The sequence below is a fragment of the Cynocephalus volans genome, chromosome 2, assembly GCF_027409185.1.
Source record: "Cynocephalus volans isolate mCynVol1 chromosome 2, mCynVol1.pri, whole genome shotgun sequence".
In the NCBI taxonomy this organism is placed as follows: domain Eukaryota; kingdom Metazoa; phylum Chordata; class Mammalia; order Dermoptera; family Cynocephalidae; genus Cynocephalus; species Cynocephalus volans.
In genome coordinates this window covers 200116755-200140225 of record NC_084461.1, presented here as the reverse complement: position 1 = coordinate 200140225, position 23471 = coordinate 200116755, and the positions used below count along the sequence as shown (strand labels likewise).

At 41.2% G+C, this 23471-nt stretch overlaps 1 protein-coding gene across 6 annotated transcripts in view; it reads right to left on the bottom strand.

Annotated features, from left to right (window-relative positions):
* MYO18B (myosin XVIIIB) overlaps positions 1-23471 on the bottom strand; it is a 280263-nt gene that overhangs the window by 129036 nt on the left and 127756 nt on the right. For 4 of the 6 annotated variants that reach the window (XM_063086857.1, XM_063086861.1, XM_063086859.1 and 1 more), the window contains exons 26-28: positions 18023-18142; positions 17467-17575; positions 14084-14208 (exon numbers count right to left, since the gene is read on the bottom strand). In XM_063086857.1, coding sequence (XP_062942927.1) covers positions 14084-14208; positions 17467-17575; positions 18023-18142 — 354 coding nt within the window. The remainder of the gene's footprint in view (positions 1-14083; positions 14209-17466; positions 17576-18022; positions 18143-23471) is intronic. The other 2 variants (XM_063086860.1, XM_063086862.1) reach the window with 1 other exon arrangement.

Below are 23471 nucleotides of genomic sequence, written 5' to 3'. Positions count from 1 at the left end.
TTTGCCCCCGGCAGGAGAGGCTGCCTCATTTACAGGCAACAGCTTTGAAGTGTGGAGCAGGAAAAGAACTGTTTCTTAGCTGCAAAAGCGAGTCTCGAAACAGGGAACACGGCGCCAGGGCTGCTGTGGATGCAGCCAGGATCCCGGAGGCCGGGGCCGCGCTGAAGGCAGCCAGCTGCCCTATTCAGGATTCGAGGTTTCAGGCCGGCATTAAAGAAGATTCCTGGGAGCGCCCGAGCCGCGCCGCGACTGAACAGCCCGAGGCGGCAGCGGCCGAGAACTGGGAAAGGCGGCAAACCAGAGACAGAGAGCGAGCACCCGACCTGGCACAGCACTGTGAGTGACCCCTGGCACAGCTCTGTTCGGGGGGCGGATGCCCACGCGGCTCCTGCCTGCACCACCAGGCCACTCACTGCCCAGTGCTGCCTCCATTTTCCCAGGTGCGGGCCGCTCCGCCCTGCTCGGCCATCACTGAGCCCTCCCACTTGCTTGGCCTGGCGCCAGGCTTTCCGGAGCCTGCGGACCGGCCTCCGCTCCCACTCCCTCCGCGGTTCTCTGGCGGGGCTGGTGGCGGGGGGCGTCCTGGGCCAGTGTCGGGAGGGCAAGGAAGTACGGGCGGGCCGACTGTCACTCCACCATACCCTGGACTCCGGCCCCAGGTAAACTCCCTGTTACTGGGAGGCAGATACCATCTCTGTGGCCACCAGTTTGGAAAAAAGCCTAACGAATTTCTGGTTGGGAATAGTGTGGTAGGAGAGTTCCCAGGTCCGCTTGAACCTGCCGGAGACCAGGCTGCAGGTGGGCGCTAGACTCGGTTTATACTGGGGGGATACAAAGGTGAACAAGACCTGAGAAAGATCTACATAGTGCTACAAAGGCACCCAGAGAGACCGGTCGTCTGTGCCCAGCAGAAACCTGGTAGACTTCCTGGGCGAGGCGGTGCCGAGCAGGGTCTTGAAGGCCCAGCTGATAGACGAGGGGTGCAGAAGACACGCCCCAGCCCAGCACAGTGCGCACAGAGTGGGGAGACGTGCGGCCAGGGAGGCAGAGACTCGACAAAAACCACACACCCGGTGGGGTCGCCACTGCACGATCTAACAGCCTGGGCCAGAGCACACGGAACAGGGAGAAGTCCTGCACAGGAAGTGAAAGCTCAACAGAGATCACACACCCTGTGGTACATGATCCACCAGCCCAGCAGAGTCCAAGCTGACCAGAAAGGTGGCTCCCCGGAGAAGCCCAAGACCCAAGGCAACCACACACACAAGGCACTAGAGGCCAACTGAGCAGTCACGGAGGGAGCCATACGAAATTGGCAACCACAGCAACATCCTAGTTAGTCATTAGTCTCAAACCGGTGGACTGTGAAACACCCGGCCACAATGAATAAACACCAAAAAAAAAGATACCAGAAATACAAAAAATCAAGAAAGTACACCACCAAAAGTTAATAAATCTCCAACTCTAGATCCTATAGAACAAGAAGCCCTTGAAATGACTGACAAGGAATTTCGAGTGATAATTCTAAGGAAACTGAATGAGATACAAGAAAACTCAGCTAGACATCATGATGAAATGAGGAAAAGTATACAGGATCTGAAAGAGGAAATATACAAGGAAATCAATGTCCTGAAAAAAAATGTAGCAGAACTTGCTGAACTGAAGAAGTTATTCAACGAAATAAAAAACACAACGGAGAGTTTAACCAGCAGGCTTGTTGAAGTTGAAGAGAGAACCTCTGAACTTGAAGATGGGCTGTTTGAAATAACACAAGCAGACAAAAAGAAAGAAAAAAGAATCAAGGACATTGAAGAAAATCTGAGAGAGATATCAGACAACCATAAGCAATCAAATATCCGAGTCATGGGTATTCCAGAAGGGGAGGAAAATGGAGATTCCATTGAAAACATATTCAACAAAATAGTGGCAGAAAACTTCCCAGGTATAGGAAAAATCACAGATCTTCAGATCCAGGAAGCTCAACGATCTCCAAATGTATTCAACCCAAAAAGACCTTCTCCAAGACATGTCATAGTCAAATTGGCAAAACTCAGAGATAAAGAGAGAATCTTAAAAGCTGCAAGAGAGAAGCGTCAAATCACCTATAAGGGAGCCCCAATCAGGTTAACATCAGACTTTTCATCACAAACCCTAAAAGCTAGAAAGGAATGGGATGATATTTTCAAAATACTAAAAGACAAAGATTGCCAGCCAAGAATACTCTACCCTGCAAGGCTATCCTTCCGAAATGAGGGGCAAATAGTATATTTCTCAGACAAACAAAAACTGCGGGAGTTCACTACCACAAGACCACCCTTACAAGAAATCCTCAAGGGAGTACTGGGTTTGGTTCCTGAAAAATAACTACCACTGCCATAAAAACCCAAGAAAAATCTAAACCCGCTAGTATAATAAAAATGGCATTCATGAAGAGAAAACAAGCTAAGAAAAACACTATCTACAACCTAAGGAACCAACAAACACAGAAAACAAACAGTAAATCAGAAAGCAAGGAACAAAAGACACCTAAGACAACCAAACAACCAATAAAATGCTAGGAATAAATCAACACCTTTCAATAACAACTCTTAATGTAAAAGGCTTAAATTCCCCAATTAAAAGACACAGACTGGCTGACTGGATCAAAAAGCAGGACCCAGCTATATGCTGCCTACAAGAGACCCACCTCACCCATAAAGATTCACACAGACTAAGAGTGAAAGGATGGAAAAAGATTTACCATGCAAACAGAAAAGAAAAACGAGCTGGAGTAGCTATTCTTATATCTGACAAAATAGACTTTAAACTAAAAACCATAAAAAGAGACAATGAGGGACACTACTTAATGATAAAAGGACTGATCCATCAAGAAGACATAACAATCATAAATATGTATGCACCCAATGTCGGAGCAGCCAGATTTATAAAACAAACTCTATTAGACGTAAAGAAGGAAATAGACACTAATACCATAATAGCAGGGGACCTGAACACCCCACTGTCAATATTAGACAGATCATCTAGGCAAAGAATCAGTAGAGAAACACAAGATCTAAACAAGACTCTAGACCAATTGGAATTGGCAGATATCTACAGAACATTCCACCCAACAACCTCAGAATATTCATTCTTCTCAGCAGCACATGGATCATTCTCCAGGACAGATCACATATTAGGTCACAAATCAAGTCTCAATAAATTCAAAAAAATTGGAATTATCCCATGTATCTTCTCAGACCACAATGGATTAAAACTAGAAATTAATAACAAACGAACCTCTGGAAATTATACAAACACATGGAAATTAAACAGCATTCTACTCAATGACATATGGGTCCAAGAAGAAATCAAGCAGGAAATCAAAAAATTTATTGAAACTAATGAAAACAATGATACATCATACCAAAACCTGTGGCATACTGCAAAAGCAGTATTGAGGGGAAAATTTATTGCATTAAATGCTCACTTCAGAAGAATGGAAAGATGGCAAGTGAACAACCTAACACTTCACCTTAAAGAACTAGAAAAACAAGAACAATCCAATCCTAAAGTTAGCAGACGGAGAGAAATCATTAAGATCAGAGCAGAACTAAATGAAATTGAAAACCAAAAAACAATTCAAAAGATCAACGAATCAAAAAGTTGGTTTTTTGAAAAGATAAGTAAAATTGACAAACCATTAGCATGGCTAACAAAAAAAAGAAGAGAGAAGACTCAAATAACAAAAATTAGAAATGAAAAAGGCGATATTACAACTGATTCATCTGAAATACAAGGAATCATTCGAGACTACTATAAACAACTATACGCCAACAAATTTGAAAATCTGGAGGAAATGGATAAATTTCTGGACACACACAAGCTCCCAAAACTGAACCGTGAAGACGTAGAAAATTTGAACAGACCAATAACAATAAAGGAGATTGAAGCTGTTATCAGAAGGCTCCCAACAAAGAAAAGCCCAGGACCAGATGGATTCACAGCAGAATTTTACCAAACATTCAAAGAGGAATTGACACCGATTCTTTACAAACTATTCCAAAAGATTGAAACGGACGCAAATCTCCCAAACTCATTCTATGAAGCAAACATCATCCTGATACCAAAACCAGGTAAAGATATAACCAAAAAAGAAAACTACAGGCCGATATCCTTGATGAATATAGATGCAAAAATCCTCACTAAAATACTAGCAAACAGAATACAGCAACACATACGAAAAATTATTCATCACGATCAAGTGGGATTCATCCCAGGGATGCAAGGTTGGTTCAACATACGCAAATCAATAAATGTGATACACCATATTAATAAACTCAAACACAAGGACCATATGATCATCTCTATAGATGCTGAAAAAGCATTTGATAAAGTTCAGCACTCATTCATGACAAAGACCCTCTATAAGTTAGGTATAGAGGGAAAGTATCTCAACATAATTAAAGCCATATATGCCAAACCCACTGCCAATATCATCCTGAATGGGGAAAAGCTGAAAGCTTTTCCTTTAAGAACAGGAACTAGACAAGGATGCCCACTCTCACCACTCCTATTCAACATAGTGTTGGAAGTACTAGCCAGAGCAATCAGAGAAGAGAAGGAAATAAAGGGCATCCAGATTGGAAAAGATGAAGTCAAACTGTCCCTGTTTGCAGATGACATGATCCTATATATCGAACAGCCTAAAACCTCTACAAAAAAACTGTTGGAATTGATAAATGATTTCAGCACAGTAGCAGGATACAAAATCAACACACAAAAATCAGTAGCATTTCTTTTCTCCAATAGTGAACATGCAGAAGGAGAAATCAAGAAAGCCTGCCCATTTACAATAGCCACCAAAAAAATAAAATACTTAGGAATTGAGTTAACCAAGGAGGTGAAAAATCTCTATAATGAGAACTACAAACCACTGCTGAGAGAAATTAGAGAGGATACAAGAAGATGGAAAGATATTCCATGCTCTTGGATTGGAAGAATCAACATAGTGAAAATGTCCATACTACCCAAAGTGATATACAAATTCAATGCAATCCCCATCAAAATTCCAAAGACATTTTTCTCAGAAATGGAAAAAGCTATTCAGACATTTATATGGAACAATAAAAGACCACGAATAGCCAAAGCAATGCTCAGCAAAAAAAATAAAGCTGGAGGCATAACACTACCTGACTTTAAGCTATACTACAAAGCTATAATAACCAAAACAGTATGGTACTGGCATAAAAACAGACACACTGACCAATGGAATAGAATAGAGAATCCAGAAATCAACCCACACACTTACTGCCATCTGATCTTTGACAAAGGCACCAAGCCTATTCACTGGGGAAGGGACTGCCTCTTCAGCAAGTGGTGCTGGGATAACTGGATATCGATATGCAGGAGAATGAAACTAGATCCATACCTCTCACCGTATACTAAAATCAACTCAAAATGGATTAAGGATTTAAATATACACCCTGAGACAATAAAACTTCTTAAAGAAAACATAGGGGAAACACTTCAGGAAATAGGACTGGGCACAGACTTCATGAATACGACCCCAAAAGCACGGGCAACCAAAGGAAAAATAAACAAATGGGATTATATCAAACTAAAAAGCTTCTGCACAGCAAAAGAAACAATTAAAAGAGTTAAAAGACAACCAACAGAGTGGGAGAAAATATTTGCAAAATATACATCTGACAAAGGATTAATATCCAGAATATATAAGGAACTCAAACAACTTTACAAGAAGAAAACAAGCAACCCAATTAAAAAATGGGCAAAAGAGCTAAGTAGGCATTTCTCTAAGGAAGATATCCAAATGGCCAGCAGACATATGAAAAAATGCTCAACATCACTCAGCATCCGGGAAATGCAAATCAAAACCACATTGAGATACCATCTAACCCCAGTTAGGATGGCTAAAATCCAAAAGACTATGAACGATAAATGCTGGCGAGGCTGCGGAGAAAAAGGAACTCTCATACATTGTTGGTGGGACTGCAAAATGGTGCAGCCTCTATGGAAAATGGTATGGAGGTTCCTTAAACAATTGCAGATAGATCTACCATACGACCCAGCCATCCCACTGTTGGGAATATACCCAGAGGAATGGAAATCATCAAGTCGAAGGTATACCTGTTCCCCAATGTTTATCGCAGCACTCTTTACAATAGCCAAGAGTTGGAACCAGCCCAAATGCCCATCATCAGATGAGTGGATACGGAAAATGTGGTACATCTACACAATGGAATACTACTCAGCTATAAAAACGAATGAAATACTGCCATTTGCAACAACATGGATGGACCTCGAGAGAATTATATTAAGTGAAACAAGTCAGGCACAGAAAGAGAAATACCACATGTTCTCACTTATTGGTGGGAGCTAAAAATTAATATATAAATTCACACACACACATACACACATACACACACAAACCGGGGGGGGGGAAGAAGATATAACAACCACAATTATTTGAAGTTGATACAACAAACAAACAGAAAGGACATGGTTGGGGGGAGGGGGGAGGGAGAAGGGAGGGAGGTTTTGGTGATGGGGAGCATTAATCAGCTACAATGTATATCGACAAAATAAAATTAAAAAAAAAAAACAAAAAAAAACGCTCACTTCAGAAGAATAGAAAGATGGCAAGTGAATAACCTAACACTTCACCTTAAAGAACTAGTAAAACAAGAACAATCCAAACCTAAAGTTAGCAGACGGAAAGAAATCATTAAGATCAGAGCAGAACTGAATGAAATTGAAAACCAAAAAACAATTCAAAAGATCAACGAATCAAAAAGTTGGTTTTTTGAAAAGATAAATAAAATTGACAAACCATTAGCATGGCTAACAAGAAAAAGAAGAGAGAAGACTCAAATAACAAAAATTAGAAATGAAAAAGGCGATATTACAACTGATTCATCTGAAATACAAGGAATCATTCGAGACTACTATAAACAACTATACGCCAACAAATTTGAAAATCTGGAGGAAATGGATAAATTTCTGGACACACACAAGCTCCCAAAACTGAACCGTGAAGACGTAGAAAATTTGAACAGACCAATAACAATAAAGGAGATTGAAGCTGTTATCAGAAGGCTCCCAACAAAGAAAAGCCCAGGACCAGATGGATTCACAGCAGAATTTTACCAAACATTCAAAGAGGAATTGACACCGATTCTTTACAAACTATTCCAAAAGATTGAAACGGACGCAAATCTCCCAAACTCATTCTATGAAGCAAACATCATCCTGATACCAAAACCAGGTAAAGATATAACCAAAAAAGAAAACTACAGGCCGATATCCTTGATGAATATAGATGCAAAAATCCTCACTAAAATACTAGCAAACAGAATACAGCAACACATACGAAAAATTATTCATCACGATCAAGTGGGATTCATCCCAGGGATGCAAGGTTGGTTCAACATACGCAAATCAATAAATGTGATACACCATATTAATAAACTCAAACACAAGGACCATATGATCATCTCTATAGATGCTGAAAAAGCATTTGATAAAGTTCAGCACTCATTCATGACAAAGACCCTCTATAAGTTAGGTATAGAGGGAAAGTATCTCAACATAATTAAAGCCATATATGCCAAACCCACTGCCAATATCATCCTGAATGGGGAAAAGCTGAAAGCTTTTCCTTTAAGAACAGGAACTAGACAAGGATGCCCACTCTCACCACTCCTATTCAACATAGTGTTGGAAGTACTAGCCAGAGCAATCAGAGAAGAGAAGGAAATAAAGGGCATCCAGATTGGAAAAGATGAAGTCAAACTGTCCCTGTTTGCAGATGACATGATCCTATATATCGAACAGCCTAAAACCTCTACAAAAAAACTGTTGGAATTGATAAATGATTTCAGCACAGTAGCAGGATACAAAATCAACACACAAAAATCAGTAGCATTTCTTTTCTCCAATAGTGAACATGCAGAAGGAGAAATCAAGAAAGCCTGCCCATTTACAATAGCCACCAAAAAAATAAAATACTTAGGAATTGAGTTAACCAAGGAGGTGAAAAATCTCTATAATGAGAACTACAAACCACTGCTGAGAGAAATTAGAGAGGATACAAGAAGATGGAAAGATATTCCATGCTCTTGGATTGGAAGAATCAACATAGTGAAAATGTCCATACTACCCAAAGTGATATACAAATTCAATGCAATCCCCATCAAAATTCCAAAGACATTTTTCTCAGAAATGGAAAAAGCTATTCAGACATTTATATGGAACAATAAAAGACCACGAATAGCCAAAGCAATGCTCAGCAAAAAAAATAAAGCTGGAGGCATAACACTACCTGACTTTAAGCTATACTACAAAGCTATAATAACCAAAACAGTATGGTACTGGCATAAAAACAGACACACTGACCAATGGAATAGAATAGAGAATCCAGAAATCAACCCACACACTTACTGCCATCTGATCTTTGACAAAGGCACCAAGCCTATTCACTGGGGAAGGGACTGCCTCTTCAGCAAGTGGTGCTGGGATAACTGGATATCGATATGCAGGAGAATGAAACTAGATCCATACCTCTCACCGTATACTAAAATCAACTCAAAATGGATTAAGGATTTAAATATACACCCTGAGACAATAAAACTTCTTAAAGAAAACATAGGGGAAACACTTCAGGAAATAGGACTGGGCACAGACTTCATGAATACGACCCCAAAAGCACGGGCAACCAAAGGAAAAATAAACAAATGGGATTATATCAAACTAAAAAGCTTCTGCACAGCAAAAGAAACAATTAAAAGAGTTAAAAGACAACCAACAGAGTGGGAGAAAATATTTGCAAAATATACATCTGACAAAGGATTAATATCCAGAATATATAAGGAACTCAAACAACTTTACAAGAAGAAAACAAGCAACCCAATTAAAAAATGGGCAAAAGAGCTAAGTAGGCATTTCTCTAAGGAAGATATCCAAATGGCCAGCAGACATATGAAAAAATGCTCAACATCACTCAGCATCCGGGAAATGCAAATCAAAACCACATTGAGATACCATCTAACCCCAGTTAGGATGGCTAAAATCCAAAAGACTATGAACGATAAATGCTGGCGAGGCTGCGGAGAAAAAGGAACTCTCATACATTGTTGGTGGGACTGCAAAATGGTGCAGCCTCTATGGAAAATGGTATGGAGGTTCCTTAAACAATTGCAGATAGATCTACCATACGACCCAGCCATCCCACTGTTGGGAATATACCCAGAGGAATGGAAATCATCAAGTCGAAGGTATACCTGTTCCCCAATGTTTATCGCAGCACTCTTTACAATAGCCAAGAGTTGGAACCAGCCCAAATGCCCATCATCAGATGAGTGGATACGGAAAATGTGGTACATCTACACAATGGAATACTACTCAGCTATAAAAACGAATGAAATACTGCCATTTGCAACAACATGGATGGACCTCGAGAGAATTATATTAAGTGAAACAAGTCAGGCACAGAAAGAGAAATACCACATGTTCTCACTTATTGGTGGGAGCTAAAAATTAATATATAAATTCACACACACACATACACACATACACACACAAACCGGGGGGGGGGAAGAAGATATAACAACCACAATTATTTGAAGTTGATACAACAAACAAACAGAAAGGACATGGTTGGGGGGAGGGGGGAGGGAGAAGGGAGGGAGGTTTTGGTGATGGGGAGCATTAATCAGCTACAATGTATATCGACAAAATAAAATTAAAAAAAAAAAACAAAAAAAAACGCTCACTTCAGAAGAATAGAAAGATGGCAAGTGAATAACCTAACACTTCACCTTAAAGAACTAGTAAAACAAGAACAATCCAAACCTAAAGTTAGCAGACGGAAAGAAATCATTAAGATCAGAGCAGAACTGAATGAAATTGAAAACCAAAAAACAATTCAAAAGATCAACGAATCAAAAAGTTGGTTTTTTGAAAAGATAAATAAAATTGACAAACCATTAGCATGGCTAACAAGAAAAAGAAGAGAGAAGACTCAAATAACAAAAATTAGAAATGAAAAAGGCGATATTACAACTGATTCATCTGAAATACAAGGAATCATTCGAGACTACTATAAACAACTATACGCCAACAAATTTGAAAATCTGGAGGAAATGGATAAATTTCTGGACACACACAAGCTCCCAAAACTGAACCGTGAAGACGTAGAAAATTTGAACAGACCAATAACAATAAAGGAGATTAAAGCTGTTATCAGAAGGCTCCCAACAAAGAAAAGCCCAGGACCAGATGGATTCACAGCAGAATTTTACCAAACATTCAAACAGGAATTGACACTGATTCTTTACAAACTATTCCAAAAAATTGAAACGGACGCAAATCTCCCAAACTCATTCTATGAAGCAAACATCATCCTGATACCAAAACCAGGTAAAGATATAACCAAAAAAGAAAACTACAGGCCGATATCCTTGATGAATATAGATGCAAAAATCCTCACTAAATTACTAGCAAACAGAATACAGCAACACATACGTAAAATTATTCATCACGATCAAGTGGGATTCATCCCAGGGATGCAAGGTTGGTTCAACATACGCAAATCAATAAATGTGATACACCATATTAATAAACTCAAACACAAGGACCATATGATCATCTCTATAGATGCTGAAAAAGCATTTGATAAAGTTCAGCACTCATTCATGACAAAGACCCTCTATAAGTTAGGTATAGAGGGAAAGTATCTCAACATAATTAAAGCCATATATGCCAAACCCACAGCCAATATCATCCTGAATGGGGAAAAGCTGAAAGCTTTTCCTTTAAGAACAGGCACTAGACAAGGATGCCCACTCTCACCACTCCTATTCAACATAGTGTTGGAAGTACTAGCCAGAGCAATCAGAGAAGAGAAGGAAATAAAGGGCATTCAGATTGGAAAAGATGAAGTCAAACTGTCCCTGTTTGCAGATGACATGATCCTATATATCGAACAGCCTAAAACCTCTACAAAAAAACTGCTGGAATTGATAAATGATTTCAGCACAGTAGCAGGATACAAAATCAACACACAAAAATCAGTAGCATTTCTTTTCTCCAATAGTGAACATGCAGAAAGAGAAATCAAGAAAGCCTGCCCATTTACAATAGCCACCAAAAAAATAAAATACTTAGGAATTGAGTTAACCAAGGAGGTGAAAAATCTCTATAATGAGAACTACAAACCACTGCTGAGAGAAATTAGAGAGGATACAAGAAGATGGAAAGATATCCCATGCTCTTGGATTGGAAGAATCAACATAGTGAAAATGTCCATACTACCCAAAGTGATATACAAATTCAATGCAATCCCCATCAAAATTCCAAAGACATTTTTCTCAGAAATGGAAAAAACTATCCAGACATTTATATGGAACAATAAAAGACCACGCATAGCCAAAGCAATGCTGAGCAAAAAAAATTAAGCTGGAGGCATAACACTACCTGACTTTAAGCTATACTACAAAGCTATAATAACCAAAACAGTATGGTACTGGCATAAAAACAGACACACTGACCAATGGAATAGAATAGAGAATCCAGAAATCAACCCACACACTTACTGTCAGCTGATCTTTGACAAAGGCACCAAGCCTATTCAGTGGCGAAGGGACTGCCTCTTCAGCAAATGGTGCTGGGACAACTGGATATTCATATGCAGGAGAATGAAACTAGATCCATACCTCTCGCCGTATACTAAAATTAACTCAAAATGGATTAAGGATTTAAATATACACCCTGAAACAATAAAACTTCTTAAAGAAAACATAGGAGAAACACTTCAGGAAATAGGACTGGGCACAGACTTCATGAATACGACCCCAAAAGCACGGGCAACCAAAGGAAAAATAAAGAAATGGGATTATATCAAACTAAAAAGCTTCTGCACAGCAAAAGAAACAATTAACAGAGTTAAAAGACAACCAACAGAGTGGGAGAAAATATTTGCAAAATATATATCTGACAAAGGATTAATATCCAGAATATATAAGGAACTCAAACAACTGTACAAGAAGAAAACAAGCAACCCAATTAAAAAATGGGCAAAAGAGCTAAGTAGGCATTTCTCTAAGGAAGATATACAAATGGCCAACAGACATATGAAAAAATGCTCAACATCACTCAGCATCCGGGAAATGCAAATCAAAACCACATTGAGATACCATCTAACCCCAGTTAGGATGGCTAAAATCCAAAAGACTCTGAACGATAAATGCTGGCGAGGCTGCGGAGAAAAAGGAACTCTCATACATTGTTGGTGGGACTGCAAAATGGTGCAGCCTCTATGGAAAATGGTATGGAGGTTCCTCAAACAATTGCAGATAGATCTACCATACGACCCAGCTATCCCACTGTTGGGAATATACCCAGAGGAATGGAAATCATCAAGTCGAAGGTATACCTGTTCCCCAATGTTTATCGCAGCACTCTTTACAATAGCCAAGAGTTGGAACCAGCCCAAATGCCCATCATCGGATGAGTGGATACGGAAAATGTGGTACATCTACACAATGGAATACTACTCAGCTATAAAAACGAATGAAATACTGCCATTTGCAACAACATGGATGGACCTTGAGAGAATTATATTAAGTGAAACAATTCAGGCACAGAAAGAGAAATACCACATGTTCTCACTTATTGGTGGGAGCTAAAAATTAATATATAAATTCACACACACACACACACACACACACACAGACACACACACACACACACAAACCGGGGGGGGGGAGAAGATATAACAACCACAATTATTTGAAGTTGATACGACAAGCAAACAGAAAGGACATTGTTGGGGGGGAGGGGGGAGGGAGAAGGGAGGGAGGTTTTGGTGATGGGGAGCAATAATCAGCCACAATGTATATCGACAAAATAAAATTAAAAAAAAAAAAAAAGAAGAAGAATGGTAGATACTGACATCATGGCAGCCAGAATGAGGGAGAAGAACATTGATAGATAGAGACAGGAGACAAGGACTTGGCCTATGAAAGGTGGGGAGTTGGAATGAAAACCCTTCCATTGTCAGAACCCTCAAAGAGCTGCACCTCCGTAAGGGGACAATAAAGCTTCACCTACCGGCATGGAAGGTGGTAAGAAAGCTTGTTTCCACTCCAGCTCTCAGTGGGAGAGAAACTACTCCCATAAGAAATCAAAATTCCAGGTCTATGCCTCATATGGGTTTAGAGATCAAATTGACACTTCTCACATGTTGCAAAAATCTGACTTTGAGAATGTAGCATAACCTGAGGGACTGCTGCAGAAGAAAGTGCAAACGTGCTTCTTCTAGGGGAACACCCCCACAATCCTGTTATCAAAGGATTCCCATTAAAATCACAAAAAGTAATAAAAAAAAAATCAACTCAATAAAGACAGCCACACACACACACACACACACCCACACAATTCACCATGGGAGAAGGAAGAAAAGGAAACATTCCACGATGCAGAACACCTGAGACTACCAGGGTGGGAATAGAGGGACCCATTGAAGATGAGCTCACAATCAAAATTTACAAAACACACAAGAAAAATATTCACCATGAGAGGCAACATAATTTGTGATGACAGAACAATCTGAAACAGACTCGGAAAGCTCTCTCAGCTGCAGTGTGGCAGGTGATTGAGGGGAGAGGCCAGAGGCAAGATCAGTTAGGAGGTTATTGGCTCTGGTCTAGATGATAAATGGAGGTAGCAGATTACAGGCAATGGGAATTGAGAAAATGTGACTATTTTAAGAGCATATTACAATCATTTTATAGATGAGAAATCTGAGGTAAAGTGATTTCCACAAGATCCAAGCAGACATAGAACTCTAACTCAGATAGGCTGAGTCAGTTGCTTCCTGGATAGAAGACCCACATGTGGAGAAAATATTTTCCATATCCCGCAGTGACCAGCATTTGTCCTAACATTGGAGAGGGAGAAACATGAAGTGGCTGGTGCCTCCTTTCTGCTTCTCCAAGCCTGGCCAGCACATTGGTCACTCTCCATGGAGGTGAGAACCTGACATTCCCTGACATCTCTGTGGCCCAGAGTATCCACTCCCTCTTACCTTCTGCTCCAGCTCTTTTCTGGACGTCAACTCTGTGTCCAGCCTCTCCTCACATTGCTGTAGACGCTTTCTGAGAAAATCGTTCTCCATCTGAGCGCAGTCAAGGCGCATCTGCCACTCATCTGCTGGGAGACCAGGGTGGATGTCAGGCAAAAGTAAGAATGGCTCTCCTCCATGTTCTCAGCTCTTCGCATGCAATTTCACAATATTCATGTAGCCCTTGAACCTCAGTCTTGAACTTCGGGTTAAGAAACTGTAATTGAAGTCCAAGTTTTAAGAAACACTTTCTCCAGGCAGCCTGTCCTGACCACCTCCAGCTGTCTAAAGTCCTTGAATGCTTGCTGTTTTAAGATTGGTTGTTTAATTGTCTTTACAAGTGTACTCACACCTTTCTTTTTTCAAAGAAATTCCATCTTCCTTAAGGGCAGGGGAGCTGTTTTAGTCACCTGTGAGTCCTTAACACACTCTAAAAGAGTTCCCTACGTGCAGAAGATTCCCAATACATGTCGATGCGAGCTTGCCAATTGCCTTATGAACCTAACAAAATCTTCAGGCAAAAAGAATTATCCTACTGACCAACCCCATTGGGTGGCAAAGAGTATGTACTTATTGACTATTTAGATGAATTAAAAAATCAATGAATTAGCAATAATTCAAGGGTGTAGTAAATGCATAGCAACAGAAACTGGTCACAAGATGTGTCTATGAGATAACATGGATAACAAATCCCTTGATTGGTAAAAATATCAAAAAGCATTTGCTGGTTTGATTAAAACTGTTTGGCTGAATAGAATGAGCTAGTTTAGGTTATGAAGTCTTATCTTTTGACCATCTGAATAATAGAATAATGCCTTTTAAATTAATGGAGCTGTAGAAAACATTCCACAAGCAGACAATTTAAGATAGAGACAATCCACTTATTTACCTATCATCCATCCATCCATCCATCCATCCATCCATCCATCCATCCATCCATCCACCCACCCACTCATCCATCCAAACACTCTTTGAGCACATTACTTTTTGCCAGGCACAAGGGATAATGAAATGAGTAAGAAGCCATTTCCTCTCAACTTCCAGATAATCAGTGAGGAAGGCAAATGTGTAAAAAGATAGCTGCAGCCTAGTTTGATCAGGGCTGTCATAAGGGAAGCTTATGAAAATCCAGAAGAGGGTTCAAATTCATAAGAGCAACAAACTTGTTTTGCTCATCATTGTGTCCCCAGAACAAGACTACAATGCCTAACATATAGTAGGTGCTCAACTAACTTTCATCGAGTAGGTGAATGGATGAATGGATGGATGAATGGTTGAATAGATGGTAGGGTGGGGGATTAATGGATAAATAGTAGGGTGGTTAAGTGGAATGGTGGATAGATGGATGTTAGGGTGAATGGATAGGTGGGTGCACTGATAAATGGATGGATGGATGTATAGATGGATGGATGGATGGATGGATGGATGGATAAGTGAATAAATGAATAGATACATGAATTGATAAATGGTGTTAGACAGATGGTAGGGTGCAGGATTTATGGATGGATAGTTGGGTGGGTAGGCAGAATGATGGATGGCTGAATGTTAGGGAGGATGGAGAAGTGGGTCCACGGATGAATGGATGGATGGATGAATTAATGGATAGATGGATGGATAAATAAGTGAATAGATGAAAGAATAAATGGATTAATAAATGGATAGATAAATGCATGGTAAGTTGGATGAAAAGGTGGATGGGTGGATGGATGAAAGGACGGATGGATGGAAGAATGGATGGTAGAATTAAGTTCTTGGAAGAGGTGACCCCAATAGAGATTTACACATCACTAACCCGAAAGAAGGATGATATAAGAGTAAAGCGTTAAAGCTTGTTCAAATTTCCACTAAGGTAAATAATATGATGATGGGAAAATAATTCTGTCCCCCCACCAGGAAAAAGCCTCATGGTAGCAAGCAGCATGGCCTACAAAAGAAAAAGAAAGCAGGAGAAGCATTTCTGTAGATTCCTATGTGCTCTGTGCTATGATGTGCTACACAGTGCGTGGCCTGCATGGGCAACATGTGCGGGAAAGGAAACTGTTCTCCATCCTTCAAGGCTCAGCTCCACATCCAATTTCCATGCCCATGGGAGCCACTCTTAATCACCAGGTAGAATTCAGTCTTTCATTATCTAGTCACCCTTTCACTGGGTTTATCTGATCTCCACATCTATACTACAAATTTCTTGAGAGCCAAGCTCAACTAAAACTCTTTTGTAGCCCCCACAGTGCCCAGCTCAGGGCTGGATTCATATCATAAAAAGTTATCTTTAAATATTTAGCCATGCATAAAGAAAAAAACCATGAATTTTTATAATTTGCAGTCCAGCTTGATCCATAGAGGAGGTTGTGGTGCCATTACAGTGGTGTGATTAAAATGTTTTATTGCTTCTTTCAACTTTCCTGTATTTTAGGAATTTTCTGTAATGAGTATGTATTACTTTCCTAATGAAAAACAAAATGTTTGTGGATTGTCTTCATGGAATTAGCATCCAGCACTAGGAGCCTATATTGCATTCTGACTAATGTGCTCATAAGCTAGGCGCATCTCCTCCTCTCCTTCAACTCCCCTATTTTGCCACAAGGAAACAAACTGGGAATTATCATTTAGACATGAATCTCAGTCAGATGGAACTGGTGCTGATACTCTTCTTGGGAAACTGCAATGTCCCACACTGCAGATCCTGTGCCTCCACATGCAACGTGTCCCTACCTTGTTGGATGTCTCATATCAGAGAATCTCAAACTTCTCTGTATTAACCTCTCTGGTAAACGCCTTCCCTGGGAGTAGCCAGGATGAGAGAATGAGAGTGGAGCAGAAAGAAAATGCACCTTGTCTCTTCTCCAGAAAGTGGCTTAACACTTTCTATCAATTATCTGGCACTATCTCCATTGGAAACATGAGGAAACAGAGGCAAAACAATTTTTGGGCCCAAAGCCATCCATCTAATGAGATAGAGTCAAGATTCAAATCAAGAAATGCGTCATAGGTTCCACTTTTCACCACTAAATTGCCTTCCTCAAAATTTATTTTTAAAATAATCATATAAATATAGAAGTGCCTTACCCAATTTTTTTTTTATCATTCTTTGCATTATTACTAAAGAGCTTCTGTCATATTGCTAATTTATTCTTTGGGGGTGTTGTTGGATTATCTGTTTGCTATCTGCCTGTTCCATTAGACTGTAAGCTCCAAGAGGGCAGGGGCTGTGCTCATTTGCTCTGCCAAAGTTCCGGCCCCTAATGCAGTGTCTAGTGCATACTAAGTGCTCAATGTGTATCTATTAATGAAATAAAAAGACAGCTTTGTCCACCAGCGTCCAGTCCCAAGGGTCCGCCGCTGCTTACCTCCTCCAGTGTGATTTTTTTCCAAGTCATTTAACTGAATTTTCTGCTGGGCTTCTTCCAGCTGTTTCTCCACTTCTTTCAAATTCTTCTCGACTTGCTCATACTTTCTCTGGAAGAAAGGACTCAAGGTCCAAACTGAAGCTAGAGAGGAGCCTGGGCTGGCCATCTCACCCATGGTACCTCTGAGACCGGGGGCTGGCCACCTCCTGCACAGTCCTGACCCATGGAGACTCCAAGGCCAGATACTGGCCACTCTCTGCACATTCCTCACCCAAAGCACCTCCAAGGCCAGGAATGTCCACCCACGGCACAATCTGCAACCAGGGGTTGGCCACCTCTTGCACAGTCCTGACTCATGGCACCTCCATAGCCAGGGACTGTCCATCCATGGCACCTCCAAAGCCAAGCCTCAGGAAGACCCCAATATCCCTCAGGACCTTAAGCATGGGCATCAGGTAACTTGTGTAACCTGTACCAGATGGGAGCTCAAAGGGGGCACGTTCAGCCAGTCCCAACCATCCTGTCCAGCCAACCCCCCTCACCCCTGACCACTCACCTTGAGCTCCTGGACCTCACGGAAGGCCTGCAGCCACTCTGCCTGCTCACTCTCCAGCACCTGGAAGGCCACGTCACCTTTGAAGCGCTCATCAGCAAGCTCTGTGGCCAAGTCAGCAACCTGGGGTGGAGGATGGAGTGGTCAAGGATGGGCCACTCATTGGGACTGCCAACCTTTCTCCCCGCACGTGTGCCCCAGAGGACCACCATTGGACAACTCTCCAGCTATCATGGAAAAGCAACCCGTAGTGTAATGAGGTGGTTAAAAGCACAGACTTCAGAATTTTATTGGTCTTGCTATTGCAGAATTCTTGATCTTACACTCACTAGCTGTGTGACTTTGAACCTAGCAGGATGCCTATTTGATTCTCAGTGTTCTCACTTTAAAGGGAGGAAATAACTTATAGAATTGTACTGAGGATTAAGTGAGATGATCCATAGAAAGCTTACCACAGTGCCTGCCATATAGTAAGTGCTCAATTTTTAAAAATAGCTATTTTAGTAAAAACTCTTCTTAATCAATCCTTGGTGAACCATCTCACTGGACTGACTAACACTTTCCCTAAGACATACTGATAAATGCCCATTGCATAGAATGCTCTCAGCCAAGAGACTTCTTTGTGGTTCTCCATAATCTGTCTGCTCCTACCAGGTGATGGCCATGCATGCCCAGTATCGATTGTGTGTATTTCCAACCTGCTTTTTCCAGTTGCATTCTTACTGTAATTTCCTACTCAATTAGCTATTACATAAACCTGTAAAATATAACTGTTCAAAGAGTTTCCATGAACACTGGGTTGAATGTTTTGGAAGGAATTAATAAAGGTGAGTTAGTTGCTTTTTAAAATGCTGCTAAATAGGTGTAGGGACAACAACTTAAAAAAACAAAAACAAAAACAAAACAAACAAAAAAACCTAGAAGCAAAAATTTAGCTTTCTTCATTCAAATTACCTTGCCATTTGCTCTGCTTTTAAAAAGTCAAAACTGGAAATTATATGCTATGATTATTAATTATAATATATTATATTAGGGGTGTGGTTTGAGAAAGAAAGAAGTGGAACTTGAGTCAGAAGCTCATATTCAAAAGCATATGATCCTACCTCAGAAATACAGTGGGTTAAGGTATACGTGTTTTAAGTTATAAAGAAAAACGTTATTTTTAAATGAATTTCCCCTTGCACTGACTTTTTTATCCCCCCAATTAGCTGACCAACTACAGATGCCAAATGGCAAAAAAAAAAAAAAAAAAAAAAAAAAAAAAGACAGAAAGAAAAAAAAAGCTTCTTTGGTATTATTGTTCCATAATGCAGCCTTCAAGGAGGATACGTCAAAAAAAGGAGTGAAACATACCAGTGGCGTGTTTATGGCCAAGAGGCTCAGAAACAACTTTGCACAAAGGAGGAGCTCACAAAACTGAGATTACCTCTTGTGGGAGACAGCAGCTAAAGTCAAGAGGCAGGAACAAAAACAAAGCAGAATACAAAGTTCAAGTCCAGACTCAACAACTAACATGTTGTGTGACCTCTTTCTCTCCAGGACCTTGGTCACCTGAGCTGTAAAATGCATTGAATTGGGCAAGGTCTAATGTCCTCCTGGCATTCTGATTCTACTGTAAATATTTCATAGGAAAATGTCAAAACCCCTCACTTTCCCATCAGACCCTCTGCATCGGGACTGGTACTTAGGGGCAACTGGGAGATGTTTTCATAAAGAAGCTAAACGGTCCTCATAGCATCGAATACCTCTGCCCTTCCAAGCTGGTCTCCATCGATAATGTCAGCTCACAGGCCTACTCAAAAATCATTCAGCTACCCGTGAAGGAGGACGCAGATCTATATTTTCTGACATGAAAATAATTCCTAAGATGCATTGCCAAAGTTGCAAAGTTGCAAAGTAGAATGCCGGGAATGATCCCATTTTTGTTTGCACTTGCACAGAACAAAGCAATCTCAAACTGTTGACAGGGATTTTTTTTTTTCCCCTGGAAGGGTGGGCTTGCAAGGGACTCCAATTTCCTTGTGATGCATTTCTGTATTGTTGATTTTTCTTTTCTTTTTTTAACCACGTTTGTAATCAGAAAACAAATATCTTTCAAAAGAATCAAAAATAGTTGTACTACAAAAACTGGGGCTGTTCTGTATAATCTATGCTCCCTATGTTTTTCCTCCCTCCAGCCTATCTGCTTCCCACCTTGTTGACCACATCAGCAAATGCTCCGACCAAAATGCAGATTTCTATAGAAATGGAGAAAAAAGGAGGCTTGGGAGAAGCATTCTGAAGTCACATAGCAAGTAGGTGGCAGAGCTAAGATTTGAACCCAGATCTCTCAGATCCAATAAAGGCCACCAGTTAGTGAGTTAGGGACTGACTCTCCCAGGGTGTTCCCGGTTGTCTTTGAGTCGGAGTTTCTTCTTGCTGTTCTTACACTGTTGTCTTTAAAGGGTGCTGGGCCAGTACCTGCCTTGCAATGACATGGGATGATTGTTCGAATGTAAAGTCCAGGCCCCTCAGATTTCCCAAATCAGAATCCCTATGACAGAACCCAGAAATCTGCATTTCAGCATGTTCCATGGTGATTCATATGCACAACGAAGTTTAAGAATTACTGCCTCAGACAGTATCAGGGTGTCCTCCTAATTTGGGCCTCCTGCTTGGCTTTGGATGGGTTAGATTTGCTTATGGATATGCAAAATCACTCCAACTGAAAGAGTGACGATTTGCAATGTCCACACACACAGGCAGGTGCAATCCAGGGATGCCCTGGATCACGCCCCTAACTACCAACACTCCATCCCTGAAATGAGCATTCATCCCAAGCACTTGGACTGTGTTCTTTCTGCCTTAGCCAATTAGTGTGAAATTTAATTTGTTCTAAACAGCCTGAGCAAGGGGAGCACAAAATTAATTTAATGCATTAATTTTGAGTTTCACAGAACCCAAAGTCTGGAGCCCAATGGACAATTAGTTCTTTCAAATTAGGAAAATGACAGAGCGTTTTTCACAGAAACAAGTAGCCCCTGACCTTCTCCTGTCCCCACAATCACCTCCCTTCCCACACTGTGGGGTCCAGGGTCTTTGTCAACAGAAGTAAGGAGTGGGCAACATGCCCAGAGCTGTTAGGAGAATGCAAAATGAAAACCAATTTAACAAGGGGGAGAACCATGCTCACAAACCCAGAAGGGTCCTTGCAGATTACTCTAGGACCGATTAATGAGAAATTATTTTGAAAAACTCCCTGGATTCACCACTTGGCCAAATCAGCAGAAACTCTCTTTCTACTTAGGGACGATGACTCCAGGGGCCTGCTAGATAGAAAGGGACAGGAATGAATGAATATGCTGTATATTTATATTGAGTCAAATAGAAATATATCCTATGCACTGGCATCATTTGCAGCTTGGGAGAGCAGGAGGTAACTGGGATTTGATGGATGTTAAATGCTGAACACACATGGGGTCACCGAAGCTTGTTATTCATGAATCCAACAAGCATTATGTGAGTACCTACCATGCACCAGACCCTGCCCTCAAGGAAGCTGCTGTCAAATTGGGAGACAAGTAAACCACAGGGGCACCCATGTGTCTTGGCGTGACTCTGTTCTCAGCTCTTATATTTAAGGACTCTCGAACCCAAAAACCATCTTACCTGTAGACAGCAGCAAGCAGCGACCTTTCACTCTCCTCCTGTACTTTTCAATTTACACTGAAAAGATCTGTTTATTATGATCCCTTGCATGAGAAATAGCTCATGCACATTGAATGCTGAGAATGGAGATGTGCTAAGCACTTAGCATATGTTACCTTCTTTAAGCCCTTATGAGGAGGGTATTTTTGTTATTCCCCTATTACAGAATAGGAAACAGAGGCACTGAAAGTTAAAATGACTTGCTAAAGATCATAGCTGATAAGGGCAGAAGGAGTCCAGCCTTGCAGCCTGACTCCAACCACCGGCTCATAACCACCCCACTGTCCTCTGCCCACATCCACTCTCTGACTCAGTCTCCCACCCCCAGGCCTCTGGAGGTCAGAGAGGCAGGTGCTGAAACAGACCAGGAGGTAGTGGCTAAGAGAAGCAAAGTTAAATAGCCAGCATACAGATCACAGGCCAGATAAGATCTGGATCTCAATTACCCTTGCTGGGCTTTGGCCAATGGAAGTCTGTGTGGACCCCAGCAGAAAGGAAGCCCCCACTCTTATCCCGTCCACCTGAGCGACAACAAGAGAAAATAAGTCAGTAGATGAAAGCCTGGCTCAACTGCAGTGCCAGCTGGCTTGTGTGCTGTTTGTCAGGGAGATTAAGCCATGCCTTCAGTCTTGCAGTCCTGTCCCCAAAGCTGCCTCAGTCATCAGGGGAAATTCAGAACACATTTCCAAGCCTAGAGGCAGACTTCAGGATTCCCCAGAGACGCATGCTGGGCACCAGATCAGGCACCGCCCTGTGAATTTCTATTCCAGGGAGGAATCCCAGCTGCGCACATCACCAATTGGCATTGGGGTCCTTCCAGAGAGAAGGGGCAGTTAGGGCCTTCCAGGAGCTTTAGAAGGGGGGTTCAAGGGCCTCTAAGGCTCACCAAATGCTTTGCCCCAAAGCAGCAATATCTCCTTGAATCCTGTCACCCACACATCCCATCCTGAAAATGTTCTTTGGCCCTGTCCTCCCCTTCGGGATGGAGCCCAAACCTCTAACATAATTCTCATAGCCACCTGTGATCTGGCCCAGCCTGGTGGCCTGATTCCCACCCCATAACTACTTTCCCCACACATGACACTTCAACCACCAGGAATGCACCTGCCAGGACAGGTTCTGCCCTCTGTCTCGGCTCTCTCTGTGCCCTCTACCTGGAATGCCTCCCACTGTGTCGCCTACTAGCTCCTGCTTCTCCTTCAAGACCCCTCCCCTAAGAAACCCTCCCTGATTGGGCAGATGTTCATTTTCTATCACAGCTTGTTTGGAATCAGCCAGACCTGGGTTCAAATCCCAGCTCCACCAAATTCCAGCTGTGTGACGTTGTACAAATTATTCCACCTGTCTGGGCTTCACTTTCCTCACCTATAACGTGGGGATACTAATGCTTTCCTCACAGTTTATTTAAAGGTGAAATGAGATAATGCAAGTAATGGACTTTTCACTGAAGCTGGCACAGATGCAGCACTATTAAATGTTACTTTTGTAGTTAAATTCAGTATGACTCCATTCATTTGTTGAATTCGATCAAATGCTTTGTTCTAGACAAGGAAGGGTATAACAATGTTGAAAATGTGTCATTATCTTTGAGGATTTCAGTCTACTGCAGGGAGAGTGAACATTTAAAAATATATATGTATCTATACACATACATATACTTATATGTGTATACACACACACACATATATATGTGATAGTCATGATGTGGCTTGCTATGTAACAGGCAATGTGATAACTATTTTCATGCATCTCCTCACCACAGCCT